We start from the raw sequence: 11,671 nt of genomic DNA on the forward strand, positions 1-11,671 counted from the left end.
GAGGCTGTCAAATCACAGACTCGCGGTCTTTCCCAGGCCTAAATTCTGTTTTCTCTCTCAGGTTCTATAAGCACCTGGATCGTGGCTACAACTCATGCGCAAGGACAGACCTGTACTTCATGCCTCTGGCAGGATCCAAACTGGCCAAGAAGAGAGAGGAGGCAATCGAGAAGGCCAAGCGGGAGGCAGAGCAGAAAGCAAGAGAAGAGAGGGAGAGGGAGAAAGAGAAGGAGAAAGAGAGGGAGAGAGAGCGGGAGCGCGAAAGAGAAGCAGAAAGAGCGGCGGTAGGTTTATCGGTCTGCCGTGCAGCATGGGTACGTTAGGATCTGTATTAAATGATGACTGTAAAATATTTGGGGATACATTTGCAAACCTCCGTTAGAGTGGCTATTGCAGGCACAAGCATGGCATGGAGGGGGCAGTCGGGTGCATGTGAAGCACAGGACATGGGAGGGTGGGTACAAGCAAATGTTTTGGGTTGTGAGCATGCCACTGGTGCATCTAGCTGGCTTGTGCCCGTCCCTTTCTGCACTGGCCCCACCCACTTGAGTCCGGGCTCCCCCCATAGTGGAACAGGGGGTTGTAGGCAGGTTACTGTACTGCACGTCTTCTCCTGGTGGGTCTGCAGCCCCTATTGTACTGAGAGAAGCCAGGGCAGTCGGGGGGCTGAATTGGGCCCAATATCTACCAAACACTTTCAAGATGAAAAGTGATACCTAAATGCTAAGGAACAGTAAATACCCATTGGCTGTTGGTGAATTCTGTTGGTTCCCTTTGTGCTGCTGGCACAGAATGCCTGAGCGTCCATGGCATATCCCTTGCCTGTTGCCTGATGCACCAGTTAGGGGAGCTCCCTGAAAGGGGTAGTAGGGTGAAGGCAGTGTACCTCTGAAGTTAGTCCCCTTCAAGTTAGTCCCTTTGAAGTGTGTTTGACGTAAGAATACCTCATTTTCCTCAACTGCGTATAATTCAAACGCTTAAGCTAATTTCTGAGTTTTGTTTTATGTTTTGTTTATTTTGTTTTTAATTTTACTTCGAGTTAAAAAACAAAGCCCCTGTGGTGTGGGCAGAGATAATCGAGGGCAGGGAGACCGGTCATAATGCAGTGATAATGCCTTGTTGTTTTAATTGAAAAAAACCACACTACAGTCTGGTTTTTTGCAGGCTTGTGCACCTTTCTAAGGGCGGGTTGTAGTAGTTAGCAGTGGAAGATACCTACAGCCATCCAGTCCCTGCACCTGGAAGGGCAGAAAGTAGTCTGCGGTCGTCATCCGTCTCCCATTCCTCCCTCTCTCCCCTGACCACCACCACCAATAGGAGATATATCTGATTTTGAAGCTGATACTAAACTTGATTTTAGCCCAAGAACTGTGTTTGGAGACAGGTTTCCTTGGATAATTACACGGGGGTGAATCCCGCCTCTGCCCTCCCAGAACTGTTGTTGCCTCTGCACAGGCGGTAGGAGCAGGATGCTGAGACCCTGTGCAGGAGATGAGGGGTTCCCCCCCCCCCCCACCATGCTGTGCCCCTTTGCTCTCCAGGGGCTTGCTCAATCCTAGCACACGTGGGGGAAGGCTTTTGGGAGAAAGCTGTGGGTCCGTGGCTACACGTTCCCAGCAGCTATTCCCCAGCTTGGGGTGTGTGCAAGTGCTGCAGCTGTTAGAGCTTTGAGGTGCAGAGCTTGGTGGCCTGCAGGGGAGGGGAGAATCAGGTTCTTCCCCACACCACAAGAGAACGCCCTGCACTAGGCATAGTCTAGGTGTCATGGGTGGGGGTGTAGGATTATTCCTGTACTGAGCTGCAGCAAAAGGGAGAATGTGCCTGCAATTTTTTCAGCCAAATTTGTTTGTTTGGAATAAAATCTCTCCCCTTCTCTCCCCCCATTCTCCGCAGCAGAAAGTGTCCAGCTCCTCTCATGAAGGTCGCCTTGGGGAGCCCCAGCTCACTGGACCAACTCACATGAGACCTTCATTCGAACCTCCACCCACAACCATCGCCGCTGTTCCACCTTACATAGGTCCAGACACGCCTGCGTTACGGACTCTCAGCGAGTACGCCCGTCCTCACGTGATGTCACCCACAAACCGCAACCACCCATTCTTTGTTCCCCTTAACCCCACTGATCCTCTCCTGGCCTACCACATGCCCGGCCTCTATAATGTGGACCCCACCATCCGGGAACGGGAGCTCCGGGAGCGCGAGATCCGGGAGCGTGAGATCAGGGAAAGAGAGTTGCGAGAGAGGATGAAACCAGGCTTTGAGGTGAAACCACCCGAACTCGATGCACTGCACCCAGCTACCAACCCCATGGAGCATTTTGCCAGGCACGGCGCACTGACTATACCCCCAACAGCTGGACCCCATCCATTTGCTTCCTTCCACCCGGGTTTGAACCCCCTTGAAAGGGAGAGGCTTGCACTGGCAGGCCCCCAGTTACGGCCTGAAATGAGCTACCCCGATAGACTGGCCGCAGAAAGAATACACGCCGAGCGGATGGCATCGCTCACCAATGACCCACTGGCACGGCTCCAGATGTTCAACGTGACGCCTCACCATCACCAACATTCACATATACATTCGCATCTACACCTCCATCAGCAGGACCCGCTACATCAAGGTGAGCCAAGGGAGCGAGCCAAAGCTCTTCCTCAGGGATGCTGACCCCTGCTGCTCTTGTAAGATCCTAGAAACGTAGAGCTGGAAGGAACCTCGAGAGGTCATCCAGTGCAGCCCAACCCAACCCCCTGCACTACTAAACCTAAACCATCCCTGACAGGGGGTTCTAAAAAACCTCCAATGATGTGGATTCCCTAACCTGCCTTAGAAGCCCATTCCAGAGCTTTAAAGTTAAAGTTTTCCTAATATCAAACCTAAATTTTCTTTTCTCCAGATGAAGCCCATTACTTCTTATCCTACCTTCAGTGGACATGGGAAACAGCTGGCCCTAATCCTCTTTATCATATTCCTTAACATACTGGAAGACTCTCAGGTTGCCCCTCAATTTTCTTCCCCCGCTACAGAAGGGATGTGGACAAATTGGAGAGAGTCCAGCGGAGGGAAACAATAATTATTAGGGGGCTGGGGCACATGACTCATGAGGAGAGGCTGAGGGAACTGGGCTTATTTAGTCTGCAGAAGAGAAGAATGAGGAGGGATTTGATAGCAGCCTTCAACTACCTGAAGGGGGTTCCAAAGAGGACGGAGCTCGGCTATTCTCATTGGTGGCAGATGACAGAACAAGGAGCAATGGTCTCAAGTTGCAGTGGGGGAGGTCTAGGTTGGATATTAGGCCTTGTCTACATGGGCAAGATACTATGCAGTAAAGCAGCTTTCTGCAGTGTAACTCCCGAGGTGTACACACTACCAACCCACTTAGTGTGCAGAAACTCCTCAGTTGCAGCATTGCAGAAAAACCCATCTCCACAATGCTCCTGCGCTACATTGCCAGTGTAAACACATCAGTTGCTTTCAAGGCTGTAATTGGCCTCTGAAAGTGTCCCATAATCCCTCAAGTGGCCGCTCTGCTCATTGTTTTGAACTGGCTGCCCTGAAGGCATGTGCCCCTCCCCTTTCAAAGCTCCGTTTGACAGCCATGGCCATGCTGTGCTGATCTGTCCCAGGACACACAGCAAACCATTATTGTGGAATGCTCCTGTTGTTGAACACGGGCAGAGGGGTGTGTGTGTGTGTGTGATTGCTGGGGAGGGAGGTGGGGGCTGAGGTTGGGGTTCCCTCTCCCCCGCCTCAGGACTGGTTGCTTCCTGCTGCTGTCTGAACTTACAAGACAGCATGCTGACACACACCCCGTCCCCCAAAACACAGTCTCTTCCCCCCCCCCCCAACACACACTCCCTGTCTCAAACTCTTCCCTGCCCCCCCCTTCCGGTTGAAAAGCAGCTGGCACTGTAGTAGGTTGTCCCTGGAACAATGGGATTGGGAAATCTGCATCATGTGACACTGTGCCTGCCCCATGAGGCATTGCAAACCCTTCCCAAAGCACCCTGCAGCCAGTTGCACAGTGGGATAGCTACCACAATGCACTGCTCTCTTTGCTGTTTCAAGAGCTGCTAATGTGGATACGCTCCACCATCCCAAGGAGCACAGTGTGCACACGCAACAGCAGTTTAATTCCAGCGCTTTAATAAAAGTGGTATAACTTGTTGCACAAAAACTTTGCAGTGCAGACAAAAACTATTTCACTAGGAGGGTGGTGAAGCACTGGAATGGGTTACCTAAGGAGGAGGTGGAATCTCCATCCTTAGAGGTTTTTAGTTGCTGGTTTAGTTGGGGTTGGTCCTGCTTTGAGCAGGGGGTTGGACTAGATCAGGGGTTCTCAAATGGAAGGTCGGGACCCCTCGGGGTCGTGAGGTTATTACATGGGGAGTCGCAAGCTGTCAACCTCTACCCCAAACCCCACTTTTCCTCCAGCATTTATAATGGTGTTAAATATATTAAAAAGTGTGTTTAACTTATCAGGGGGGTCGCACTCAGAGGCTTGCTGTGTGAAAGGGGTCGCCAGTAAAAAAGTTTGAGACCCACTGGACTGGATGACCTCTTGAGGTCTCTTCCAACTCTAATCTTTTGTTTCTTTTCTTGACTATGCATGCCCAGTTTTTTAAACCTTGCCTCAGAGGTCAGGTTTTCTAAATCTTTTATTGTTGTTGTTGCTTTCCTCTGAACTGTCCAATTTGTCCACATCTTTACTAAGTTGTGGCATCCAGAATTAGACACAGGTACTCCAGCTGAGGCCTCACTAGTGCTGAGTAGAGTGGGACAATTACCTGTCGTGTCTTACATACAAATGCCTGTTAGTACACCTCAGAATGGTATTAACCTTTTTGCAACTGGATCACATTGTTGACTCTCATTCAATTTGTGATGCGCTGTACCCACCGGATTCTTTTGAGCAGTGCTACCTACCGCCTATCCAGTTATTCCTTGTTTTGTAGTTATGCGTTTGATTTGTTTCCTTCCTATGCGTAGTACTCTGCATTTATCTTTATGGAATTTCATCTTGTTGATTTCAGACCAATTCTCCTGTTTGTCAAGGTTGTTCTGAATTTTAATCCAGTCCTCCAATGTGCTTTCCACCCTTCCCATTTTAGTGTCATCTGTGTATTTTATACGCATACTCTCTACTCCAGTATCCAATTCATTAATGAAAATATTTAATAGTACCAGATCCAAGAGCCGTCTGCCCAACTCATGGGGTCGTATCCCATGACTCGGGAACTATGCACAGCATAATCTCCAGCTGTGTCTGCGTGACAGCTGTATCCAGGTCTATACAAGGTTGTGACACATGGGTGTGGCCCCACCCTGAATAACATTGTTATCTCTATACCGTGTGGAGACAAATAGTTATAATTGTGTTTGATCTCTCATAGACACCTGCTTTTTCCTGTCCACGCAGGCAAAGGGAAACCACAACACAATGCAGCTGGGACACAAACGTGTTTAAATAACAGGATTATTTTTTTATTTTAGGCATTTCGTCTCCGTATAAATGGCACAGGCCTCCCTTGTAATAACCTTGGTATTTTACACCCACATATTTAACCCTTCCCTGTACTAGGATTGGATCAGGTCGTTGCTGAGCACGAGGCAAGTTTTCAGCAGTCAGTAACACTCTTCATGCACTAAGGCCTTGTCCAAAATTCTCCCTCTGTTGGTCTAGAACTGGTGCAGCCCAATCAGCAGTGGCAGCACTAGTGTAGACTGAATGCAGACAGTGGTTAAAACTGCTCCCTGTATACCTTTGTACCCAGTTAGTAGTTCATACCCTGGTACGCACGCCAGTGAGAGCACTACACACTGAATACTAGCACCTAGACGTCAGTGAGCTCTCTAGCTGTCTCAGGCTGGAAAATTGGAGGGTTGGAGTTGTTGAGCCAGAGTGAATTTAAAACAATTGGTTACTAAAATATTGCATGATAAAAGTGTGGGTGGGTGTGGGGCGTGCACCTGCTTTCTCTCTGGTGGCTGTTCAAGCAGTTGTCCGTGAGAAGTTCAGCTGAGACAAACAGGACAAGTCTGCATCCCTTTTTTCATGTAAAGTGACAGCTCTCTCTGATGTGAAGGACATTGCTATGGATGTCTGTCTATTTTCCAAACTTAGTTAGGGTGGTGGTAAAATAAAGCGACAGCAAATCTGGGAGAAACCGAAGTGAGCGCATAAATCACCTTCCGATGGATCAAAGGGTAATTGTAAATAGAGTGATGATAGCAAACCTCAGGCTATCTCGGGAGGAGGATGTTTGGAAATGAGGATAAGGAGATAACACCAGTGATAAGCAGTAAGTTAGCATGTGTCCTGCCAAATAAGCAGCATATTGATTTGCCCTGATCGGAAGTGGAAGATAATAGTGCCAATTAAGCATCCAAATCCAAAATGGTGTTATTAAATAGGAGGCCTTTCAAAATCAGCAAGGGCCGTGGTCGGTCTGTGAGACGGGGAGGTGTAAATGGGTAAGTTTAGTCAATGTTTTTATATAGCTGCTGGGTTTGTGAAAAATCCCACAACCCCACGCTGCAGAGGAAGGTCACTGCCAGTCTGACCTGGGGCGGGGGGCTCCATTCTGACCCCACATATGATGACCAGTTAGACTCTGAGCCTGTGAGCAGGAACTAGCCAGCCAAGCACCTGAGAGAATTCTCAGTTCCTCCTCAGAGCCCTGGCCCTTCTCTTCCAGTGTCCAGTCTACAGCCATGGCCATTCCTGATGCTTCAGAGGAAGGAGCTAAAAAGAAAAAAAAACACCCCAGAATGCACTGGGGGAGGAGGGGAATTTATACACTTATTACCTTGGCAGATTTCTGGTGCAGGTTACATATCATCCCTCCCTCCCGTGGATGGAGGGTGTCAAGGCTCTGGGTAGGTCTGCATCGCAAACTGAGGTGTAATTGTAGCTTTAATCTAGCTAGTGCGGGTAATGATAGTAATGAGGGTGTGGCAGTACAGGCTAGCTGCCTTGGTACAAGCCCACCAGGGACCCTGAGTACATACTCGGGTTGTCGGTCCACACTGAAGTCCATGCCACCACACCTACACTACTGTTGTTACCCCTGCTAGCTTGATTAAAGCTCGGCTGGGTATGCCTACCTGTGCTACAATTACACCTGATTTGCAGGGTAGACATACCCTCTGGCCCTCTTGTTGACATCTGTGGTGATTCTCCTCTCTATCTCCCATTTATCTATTTGTCTTGACTATGTCAACACCATAACTTCCTACTGCTGACTACATAAAGCAGGCCTCCCTACTTCAGCACTCTTAATCTGACATCTCTTGTTGGTTGCTACAACCGCACCCTTCTGCCCTCTTGGTGTGCAATTTACGACCCCTTACCAACACATAGTTTACACCCAATTTTGGGGTAATCATAGTGTCTAGTGCAATGCAAAACCTCTGCACTGTTCAAAGAAACTGGCAGTCTGTGCTGAGGTGTGACCTCAGTATATAGTAGTAGCTGCAGTGAAACGGATGTGGGGAGGAGATTTTACCTCTTTAGCCTTTCTGCACTGCTTGTGCAACTGGAATAGACTTTCCTTCACGCTTATCAGAAAGTTCCTACATCTAAGCTTGGGGACCTTCTTCATTAGAATGTGCTCAGTTCTAAAATGTTGGTTTTAGATCCCCAGAAGTGATTGGTGAAATAACTTGGTATCTTGTTAGGTGTCAAGACAAAGAGACTGGAAAGTCACTCATTTGGCTGAGTAGCTATGAGTGATGTCACTACATCGGGGATTTGGAGGATGGGCAACCAAAGCAAGATTTCCACATTTTCTGATAGCAAACTGGTGGAGAAAGATTAAATAAGGCGCCAAATAATTCAGCAGCAAGGTCAGACGTGAAAGCGATTCAAGTACATGGTGTACAGTTCCTGGGACAAACATACTGCAGATGTACTTGTGCCAGCAAATATAGCATAATGAGTCGTGGAGCGTGTGAATTAAAAATAGATGGTGTCTCTGTTTCCTGGGTTAGGAAGGGAATTTGAGAGCTATTGCAGAAAGCGCCAGTGTGTGCATCAAAGAAGGCAAATGGTACGCAGTTGTATTTCGGTAGAAATGTAGCTGGGAGTTGGTAGTGTTGATGCAGTACCTAAAGGCACTACTAGGTGGAACTTGCCCAGTGTTCCGCATGCTGTGTGCGCTGCTCTGGAGGTCAGAGGATGGATTGCACCAAATATCAAGTCTTATGGGTTGTAAAGGGGCAGGATTGACATAGTTTGGACTGAAGTTGTGCAGATGAATAGGGTTGATTTGCATTGACTTTATGGCTACAGACACTTGAGTGCTGGAATATGTTAACTTTTAAAGGAGAAGAAATAAGTGTCTGGCACAGAGCATGTCTGCACACGGTTTTTATCTTCAGTTAATTGATTGCTTATTAACTCGAGGTAGCTAATGCATTTGCTAAGGCCAGCATGGACACTCTGCAAGTGTTTGTTCCAGGACACACACATTTGTGGTGTACCCCCAAGGCCCAGCCTGGAGTGTTCACCAGCCTCTACAAACTTGTTAGCTACCTCAGGTGCATGGGCAGTCCACTAACTCAAGGTAGAAAACTCTGGTGTGACCCACAAAGGGCAGTTATGCCGTTGAGTGAGCTACTGTAATGAAGTCACTGAAGCACTATGCCCCAGGGTGTGCACTGTTTCAGAATTAAGATCTTAGCAGCTCAAGGAAGGAAAGTAGGGGGTCGGTCTGAGTGATGGGCAACCCTGACATAGTTGCTCATATTGCAGTATTCTTACAGGTTGCACGTGTGTGCGCGCGCGCGCTTAGAAACAGGAGGAGTATTGGGATTGAAATGACCATGGGAGACTGCTTTCTGCTAATATGCAATCTCCATGCATACTTCTAGCGGATTAAATGCAGAGGATTTGCCATGCACTGATGGGTAAATATTGTCATGGTTTCATCCTCTTAGTAAAGTGACATTAGAGGAATTGCTTACAAGTGAGGACAAATAAGGAGGGGGGTGGTTAGGCTGGCAGCTTCCTGGAGCTGACACTGTCTGATTTGGGGAATGGAGGGTTTGAGAGCTTCCTGTCTGTCCAGAGTAGTATTACGAGGGTGCTCAGTTGTTAAGCCCTTTTGGCCTGAGGATTGTCGGTGATCCTTTGACTTGTACCTATGTGCTAGTGGAAGGCAAGAAGATATTTACAGCCAGCGTTTTCTTATAAACTTCTGAAAAGACAAATTTTGCCTTAGAATCTTGGTTTAACTGTATTAGCATGCGATTCTGCCTCAGTGTGTGTGTAGGGGGGAAGAAGGAGGCTGCTAACAATGAATGCGTAAGTGGTTTTGCTATTTGATTTTTCCTGTCACTTGGTAGATTTCTTTTTCCTTATTGAAATGGAAAGCCGGGAGTTGTTGCTTTACCAATTAAGACTGTTTGGCAAGCAGATGTCACTTCAAACACTTGAAGATAGAGAAGTGGGCTTCAAGTCAGATGGAGCAAAGCTCCAGATAATTACACACCGATTAAGCCAGATACTGCACAAGCTCAAGCGGTAACATGGCTTTTGTTCCCCAAAGGGTGAAGCTTCCCCAAGCAGTTGGTTACCTTCCTTTTTATCTTCTTTTCTAGGTTCAGCAGGACCTGTTCACCCGTTGGTGGATCCCTTGGCAGCTGGACCCCACTTGGCACGTTTTCCCTACCCTCCTGGTACCATCCCCAACCCACTGCTAGGGCAGCCACCACACGAGCATGAAATGCTCCGACACCCGGTCTTCGGTGAGAATGTTTCACTGACCTTCTAGACAGTGCTTGCTCCGAGCTCGGTCTAGATGTGCAGTGGAGGGAATTGGGGGCTTTAATTCTTATGCTTTTGCGCTCATTGTTGTTTTTAAACTGAACGTTTTTATGTTACAACTCTTCAGAGACCTCCTGTTTTATTGCTGATACATCCACTGGAACTGGATCCTAGTAGCAGCTTTAGGGAAGCCATGAGGTGTGGCGTTTAGAACAGTGGGCAGACTGGAAATCAGTATTCTAATTCCAGATTCTGCCACTGATTTGCTGTATAACCTCGGGCAAGTTGCTTAACCACTCGGCACATCTGTTTCCTCATCTATGAAATGGGAATGTGGGGGGATAATGCTGTGCTTTACATACCTTGCAGGGCAGCGAGAACCAGTTAATGATTGTAAAGGACATAAATGTGATGTCTCTTGCAGGTACCCCCTACCCACGAGACCTGCCTGGTGCTATCCCACCTCCAATGTCAGCAGCCCATCAACTGCAGGCCATGCATGCCCAGTCAGCAGAGCTGCAAAGACTGGCTATGGAGCAGCAGTGGTTGCACGGGCATCCCCACATGCACGGGGGGCATCTACCAAGTCAGGAAGATTATTACAGGTGAGAGATGCAATGGAGAAGCAGCTAGAAACTCTGTTACTGTTTCCCTGAATTTTTCCTCCTGAGGGGTCCCCTCCCTGCAGCCTGCAGCCCATACATGTGGTCAGTGTGACCTTAACATGCTTGGAGAAAAAGCTAATTTGGTGTGGAGGTGTCACGGCGCCACAGTCTCGGTGCTCTGAAACTGCTCTGAATGAAGTCAGAGAGGACTGTGGTGCAGTGTCTCCCCCCTCAGGGCGCACACTCACCAGGGCAAGAAGCCTTCTCGGCTTCAGTGCTTCCTGGGTCTGGCCTCGGAGTATTCAGCACCCTGTTCACACCGTAAGCATCCCGTGGTGAGTCCACCTGGAAGGGAAACGTGGGGAGCCTTACACACCCCAAAAGGCCATGCACCCCACTTCGTAGTCAGCAGTGACTCTCAGCGTATAAAACAGAAGAGTTTATTAGTTGATGAGAACACAGTGTAGAACAGATCTTGTTAGCACAGAAATCAGCAACATTCAGCAGAAACCAGCTTGGGGGGATCCAGAGCTCAGAGCCCTGGGTTCCCCCCCTGAGTCCCAAAACAAGAGACTGACCAGTTTCCAGCAGCCCAGTTTCAGTCACTCCCACCTGCCCTGCCTCTGGGCTTTGTCTCTTTCCCGGACAAACAGGTCACCTAGTCTCTTGCGGCTCCTTGCAGAGAAGGGGGGCTGGCCATCATTTGCCAGGACACAGTTTGTCGGCCATTTTCTATGGCCTGTCAGCCAGTCACACCTGCCCTCTGGGAGTCTCTGCAATGATCACACTCCCTTATCCCACCCCCTAGATGCTTGAGTAATACATAGGGGAAACTGAGGCCTGCGCACACAGTATTCAGCAAAAACATTAAGAACATTCCCACTTTGTCACAGGAGAATGGGAGAGCTTTTGGAAACTAGACCAGAATAATTGGCGTAAGGAATAAACTAGCTGTGTCATGCTCTGCAGAATTAGCTTTGCTTTTAGTGACATTTATTATGATTGCTATTTCCCCACTTCCTCCCCTTGAAGAAAAAAAAAACACCTTATGAACAGAAATAAGAGAGGAATTCACCAGCAAGTAAATCTGAACAAATTATTGATGGGCGACAGTTGATGAAAGCATAACTAATACAGACGCTGGACGAATGGCTGAGCAGATCTCGACCGGTCATGCAAGTTCCTCCTCTCCCAAAATTATTATATTTCGATGGTTTTCCTCGCTTTCCCCCATTTGTCTTCACTGGAAGACCTCTTGTTTCTGTGTTGCAATGGCGGCTGGCAATCTGCAGAAAGGGACTCA

At 48.3% G+C, this 11,671-nt stretch overlaps 1 protein-coding gene across 12 annotated transcripts in view; it reads left to right on the forward strand.

Annotated features, from left to right (window-relative positions):
• Window positions 1-11,671, forward strand: part of RERE (arginine-glutamic acid dipeptide repeats) — a 391,036-nt gene that overhangs the window by 362,692 nt on the left and 16,673 nt on the right. For 6 of the 12 annotated variants that reach the window (XM_039508664.1, XM_039508660.1, XM_039508667.1 and 3 more), the window contains 4 exons: window positions 62-314; window positions 1,894-2,617; window positions 9,598-9,744; window positions 10,188-10,368. In XM_039508664.1, the coding sequence (XP_039364598.1) occupies window positions 62-314; window positions 1,894-2,617; window positions 9,598-9,744; window positions 10,188-10,368 (1,305 nt within the window). Of the gene's footprint in view, window positions 1-61; window positions 315-1,893; window positions 2,618-9,597; window positions 9,745-10,187; window positions 10,369-11,400; window positions 11,544-11,671 lie in introns of all 12 variants that reach the window. The other 6 variants (XM_039508665.1, XM_039508668.1, XM_039508666.1 and 3 more) reach the window with 4 other exon arrangements.

This window comes from Mauremys reevesii, linkage group 21 (genome assembly GCF_016161935.1).
Source record: "Mauremys reevesii isolate NIE-2019 linkage group 21, ASM1616193v1, whole genome shotgun sequence".
In the NCBI taxonomy this organism is placed as follows: domain Eukaryota; kingdom Metazoa; phylum Chordata; order Testudines; family Geoemydidae; genus Mauremys; species Mauremys reevesii.